This window comes from Heteronotia binoei, chromosome 17 (assembly GCF_032191835.1).
Source record: "Heteronotia binoei isolate CCM8104 ecotype False Entrance Well chromosome 17, APGP_CSIRO_Hbin_v1, whole genome shotgun sequence".
Classification (NCBI taxonomy): Eukaryota; Metazoa; Chordata; class Lepidosauria; order Squamata; family Gekkonidae; genus Heteronotia; species Heteronotia binoei.
The window spans coordinates 11,930,474-11,936,473 of NC_083239.1; the positions used below are offsets into that span (position 1 = coordinate 11,930,474).

Below are 6,000 nucleotides of genomic sequence, written 5' to 3' on the forward strand. Positions count from 1 at the left end.
TGATGTCACTTTGGGTCATGCCTGAAATGACATCATCACGTCACTAGCGATGTTCTAGCATTTGGCCAGAACTCTTTGATTTAACTGAAGCGGGAGACCTGGCCTCCCTAGGTCAACGTACGATCTGGGAGACCCATGTTCAAATCCAAACTCTGCCATGGAAAATCACTGGCATCTCCCCTTCCTGTCTCATTCAACTAGGGTTGGCTGCCAACCTCCAAGCAGAGTCTGGAGATTTCCCAGAATGGCAACAGATCTGCAAAATTAGATAGATCAGCTCCCTCCGAGAAAACGGCTGCTTTGGAGGGTGGACTTAATGGTGTTTAGCTCACTGAGGTCCCTCCTCTAACCACACCCCGGGCTCCAGATCCCTAGGAATTTCTCAACCTGGAGTTGGCAACCCTATTGGTTGCAGTTCTACTAGTATTGTGACCCAGATAGCTGCTCCCAGTTAGAGGAAGCCATCCTGAATTAGTCGGGCCAATGCTCAGACTATGAAGAAAGGCAGCTGTGTACTGTCCATTGGCGGGGGAGAGCCCATGCTATTAGTCCTTCAATGTATTAGCTGCTTGCACCCACATCTTTTCTAAAGGATTTACCTTTGACTGGTTTCCTCCTTGATCTTGTAGTTTGGGTTGCCAGCTTTAGGTAGGAAAATACCTGGAGTTTTTGGAGGTGGAGTCTGGAAAGGGCAGGGTTTGGGGTTGGATGGTAGGGACCTCAGCAGGGTATAATGCCATAGAGTCTGCCCTGCAGAACAGCCGTTTTATCCCAGGAAACTGACAGAGCTCTTCCACTGGGCTTTTGAATGAGGCAGTGGGTGTTATTTCCATCAGGCCCCTTCGCCGTACGGCTATCTGTTATACAGTTACCTCTTGAGAATGAGTATCATTATACATATTCGGTCCCTTAGGAACCGAAGACAACTTATTGGGGCCATTTACACTTTACCGGATCACTGGAATATAATGCGATTAATTCTGAATGCCATCGTTTTACTGTAGATAAACGGTTTTATATTACTATGATTTTAAAGTATATCGAATGCTTATTCTGCTGTTTTTATGGCTATGTTGTAACCCACCCTGAGCTCATTCTTGGGAAGGGCGGGCTAGAAATCAAATCTGTCATCTTCAGATCAATTGTAATAGCAGGAGATCTCTAGTCCCCACCTGGAAGTTGGCAACCCTGCTTGCAAGGCTGCCTTGTGATGGGGCTAGGTTTCAGGGGCCTTGGACTCTGAGAAGGTGAGGGTGAGCATTCCATGGAGACTGGGACTGCCAGCCCCCAGCTGGTCTCCAAATAACAGAGGAGGAAATGCAGCTCCAGAGGTATCACGCCCCTGCTAAGCTCTCTCCCTGCCCAACCTCTACCCTCTGTAAGCTCCATCCCATTATTTCCAAGTATTTCCCAAGCCAGAGTTGGTCAAAATCCTCACTGCCCGTCCCCTACCCTAGAGAGAATGATGAAAATCCTCACTGCCCCTCCCCTGTTAACTGGCCTTGCTCTCGTGCCTTTAACAGGCTGCTGCAAATGCATGCAGGTAGAGCTGGGGAAACTTTTCCTGGCATGGGAATAAGTAGCGGGGAAAGCTTCACTTGCGACATTTCCAAGTGAGGTGGTGGCGGCTGCTGCCGCCGCTACTTCTTCTTCTTCTACTGCTGCTGCTAGTCTAACTTGCCCTCCCCTTCAGCGCAGGGTTCAGGGTTGCTGACAACAGGTTAAAACCATGTCATAATTTGGAATTAAAACATTTTAACATAATAACAGGACCCTTCACATCCGGGCCACTTGCTATTTGAGATCTTACCGTCGGGCAGACGATACAGAGTGTTGAAGGCTAAGACAAATAGATTTAAGGGCAGCTTCTGTCCAAGTGCTGTGGTTAGGCTAAATGCAGGGCTATGAATGGTTATTTGTTTTAGATGTAGGCTAAATGTAGGGTCATGAATGGTTATTTGTTTTAGATGTATTTAAATGGTTTATGTATATGTCCTTTTCTTTAGTGTTGATGTGTTGGTATGTTTGTGGAAGAGCACCTCATTTCGTTGCTCTCATTTTCCTTTTTTGAGAACAATGACAATAAATTTATCATATCATATCATATCATATCATAACAGATAAGATTAGATGGCAGCATAGGCACTAAGTTTATCCAAGTGAAGTTGTACAAGCTGTGTGCTTAAAGCTGGTACGCAATGCATTGAATGGGGGGGGGGGGAGGGCAATAAAAATGGAACTTTGTTCCCTCAGCCATGTGCCTGGCAGAATCTTTCTGTTTTGCAGGCCCTGCAGGTTCTGCAGGACCCAGATCTCATCTGGAAGATCATTCGGCCAGACTGGAGCCAGAGCTGAGACGGCTCTGGGCCAGGTTGCGGCAAGACTAATACTTTTGGGGCTGGGGACCACCAGAAGATTGTTATTCATAAAGCACAATGCTCTCTGGGCGGTGTACCAGGAGAGATGGTCCTGAGGATATATTGGTCCCAGACTGTGTAGGACTCTGAAGGTTAGAACCAGAACCTTGAACCTGACCCAGTATTCAACTTTAAGCCAGTGCAGCTGGCAGAGCACCAGTTGAATGTGGGCTCTGTGGAGTGCTTATAAGCACTCGTGCAGCTGCATTGTGGACCAGTTGCCGTTTCTGGGTCAGTCTTAAGGAGCCCTGCCTAGAGCGAGTTGCAGTAGCCTAGTCTGGAGGTGACCATTGCATGGATCACTGTGTCATGGTGAGACAGAAAGGGAACCAATTGCTGAACTTGGCACAGATGGGAAAATGCCAGTCTAGCAGTATTAGTGATCTGGGACTCCACTGAAAGGGAGGCATTCAGAATCACGCCTAAGCTCTTTACAAGTGGCCTTAGTGTTAGTGGCTCACCGTCAAGGGCTGGAAGTAAGCATCACAGCTTGGGATTTCCCCAACTCAGCCCAAAGACATCCATCTTTGAAGGATTTGGTTTCAGCTAGCTCTGTTTCAACCAACCAGCCATAGCCTCTAGTCCCCTGGCCAGATTGTCTGGGGCGGCATTTGGCCCTCCATCCATCTACAGATGCACCTGAGTGTCACCAGCCCAAAGCCTGGTGTCAGCTAAGTGAGATGGCGCATATAGATGTTAAATAACATTGGGCTGCCCCCTGAGAGACACTGCACGCCAGAGGGTGCTGCACTGAGATGACCCCAAGCGTCACCCTCTGTCCCCGGCTATGGAAAAACATGACAAACCATTCCAGGGCTATCCCACAAATCCCCATGTCGGTGAGGCAGCAGTGGGTCATTAGATCATAATCAACTGTGTCCAGCGCTGCTGTAAGGTCAAGCAAAAACAGCAGTGCTGACCCACCTCGATCCAGATGTCTACAGATGTCATCGTTGAGGGCAACCAAAACCGTCTCCATCCCATAGCCAGGGTGAAAACCGGATTGGAAGGGATCAAGAACTGAGGTGTCACCCATGAACATCTGGAGCTGTTCAGCAGCCTCTCTCTCAACTACTTTGCCCAGGAACGAAAGATTCAAAACTGGGCAGTAGTTGGATGGATCAGTGGGATCCAGAGATGATTTCTTTAAGAGCAGCCTCACTACTGCTTTCTTTAAAGCTCCCAGAAACATCCCTGAACTCAGAGACAGATTTATAATATTGGCTGGGGGTCCCATATTCCATCTCCACTGGCTTTCACCAGCCATGATGGACACAGATTTAGGAGGCAGGAGCAGGCTTGACAAGAAGGTGGCAGTTGTACTTCTTATTTCCTGTGGGCCCTGACAAGGTTGGCAACCCTTACATTCTGGCAAGACTCCTGTATGGCAAGGCAGGTATGTGGAGGGCAGAAATGACGATTTCTTTTCTCCCTGCAAAGGCTGCAGTAGGGAAAGCGTCTTCCCCATGCAGCAGGATACAAGAGGCCTGCAGAGAAAAATAACACTTGCTGACACCCCTCCTCTGCATACCTGTTAAAAGGCATGGGAAGTTCCTCAGTAGTCTGGTCACCCTAGTTAAAATCTCCTCTGTATTTTCTAACTAATTGCTCATTGTAAAGAAGAAGATGATATTGGATTTATATCCCGCCCTCCACTCCGAAGAGTCTCAGAGCGGCTCACAATCTCCTTTACCTTCCTCCCCCACAACAGACACCCTGTGAGGTAAATGAAGATATTGGATTTATATCCCGCCCTCCACTCTGAAGAGTCTCAGAGCGGCTCACAATCTCCTTTCCCTTCCTCCCCCACAACGGACACCCTGTGAGGTAGATGAAGATATTGGATTTATATCCCTCCCTCCACTCCGAAGAGTCTCAGAGCGGCTCACAATCTCCTTTCCCTTCCTCCCCCACAACAGACACCCTGTGAGGTAGATGAAGATATTGGATTTATATCCCTCCCTCCACTCCGAAGAGTCTCAGAGCAGCTCACAATCTCCTTTCCCTTCCTCCCCCACAACGGACACCCTGTGAGGTAGATGAAGATATTGGATTTATATCCTGCCCTCCACTCCGAAGAGTCTCAGAGCGGCTCACAATCTCCTTTACCTTCCTCCCCCACAACAGACACCCTGTGAGGTAAATGAAGATATTGGATTTATATCCCGCCCTCCACTCTGAAGAGTCTCAGAGCGGCTCACAATCTCCTTTCCCTTCCTCCCCCACAACGGACACCCTGTGAGGTAGATGAAGATATTGGATTTATATCCCTCCCTCCACTCCGAAGAGTCTCAGAGCGGCTCACAATCTCCTTTCCCTTCCTCCCCCACAACAGACACCCTGTGAGGTAGATGAAGATATTGGATTTATATCCCTCCCTCCACTCCGAAGAGTCTCAGAGCGGCTCACAATCTCCTTTCCCTTCCTCCCCCACAACGGACACCCTGTGAGGTAGATGAAGATATTGGATTTATATCCTGCCCTCCACTCCGAAGAGTCTCAGAGCGGCTCACAATCTCCTTTCCCTTCCTCCCCCACAACAGACACCCTGTGAGGTGGGTGGGGCTGGAGAGGCTCTCACAGCAGCTGCCCTTTCAAGGACAACCTCTGCCAGAGCTATGGCGGACCCAAGGCCATTCCAGCAGGTGCAAGTGGAGGAGTAAAGAGTGGAATGGCTTTTCCAGGAAATATATGAGGTGGTGCAACCATGCTGTGTATTCAGAACAGCGAGAAGCAGCCATTAATGTTATGCAATCTTAATCTTGAAACCTTTCATGCTTGATATTTTTTCCCATTGTAGGAGCATATGACTTACCAATACCCCAGAAGCAGTCCTTCATCTACAACACCAAGAACAAATGGGTGCCAGTACTTTGATGCAGAAGACCTTGTAAGGATTTCTTTTGCCTGTGAACAGACAAGCAAAAAAATAATAATAATCCATCTGATTGAAATCCTGTATTTCCTTTTAGTGGATCAATGAGTCATCCCTTGCTTCACTTCTGCTGGCCAGGAGTAGGGCCAGCAAAAAGGGGAAGCTGTTCTAAAGCAGGAATGGCTGCTGGTTCTCCTGCCTGCCCTCCTGGTCTGCGCTCGGAGCTGGGGAGGAGGTCCAGCATTGGCCTCTTCATTTACAAATCTCTTAAAGCAATGTGGTCATCTCTGGAATAGGAGTTGGGAGGCTAAGTCCAAAACTAAGATGGGAGGAGGGACAACTTGCACTGAAAAGCTGTCTGCCTTTTGGAAGCAGAACCATAACGAAGCCCACATAACGTTGCATGAAGTTACTATGGAAGGATGGCTGTGCACATTGCCCCACCTATGCGAGTGAGGGGAGGAGGAGCAGCAGGAGGAGGGGGAATAGGATTTATACCCCACCCTTCACTCGGAGACTCAGAGCAGTTAATAATCTTCTTTTCCTCTCCCCACAACAGACACCCTGTGTGGGGCTGAGAGAACTCTCAAAGAGCTGCTCTTGAGAGATCAGCTCTGAGAAAACTGTGATTGACCCAAGGTCACCCAGTTGCTCCATGTGGAGGAGTGGGAAATCAAACCCAGTTCTTCAGATCAGAGCCTACCGTTC

At 48.5% G+C, this 6,000-nt stretch overlaps 1 protein-coding gene across 1 annotated transcript in view; it reads left to right on the top strand.

The window, feature by feature from the left end:
• The window catches only part of STPG1 (sperm tail PG-rich repeat containing 1), a 72,763-nt gene extending 67,417 nt beyond the window's left edge, over window positions 1–5,346 (top strand). Inside the window, 1 exon segment of the mRNA XM_060258592.1 lies at window positions 5,218–5,346. Coding sequence (XP_060114575.1) covers window positions 5,218–5,294 — 77 coding nt within the window. The 3' untranslated portion in view covers window positions 5,295–5,346.
• Window positions 5,347–6,000: the final 654 nt, after the last annotated feature.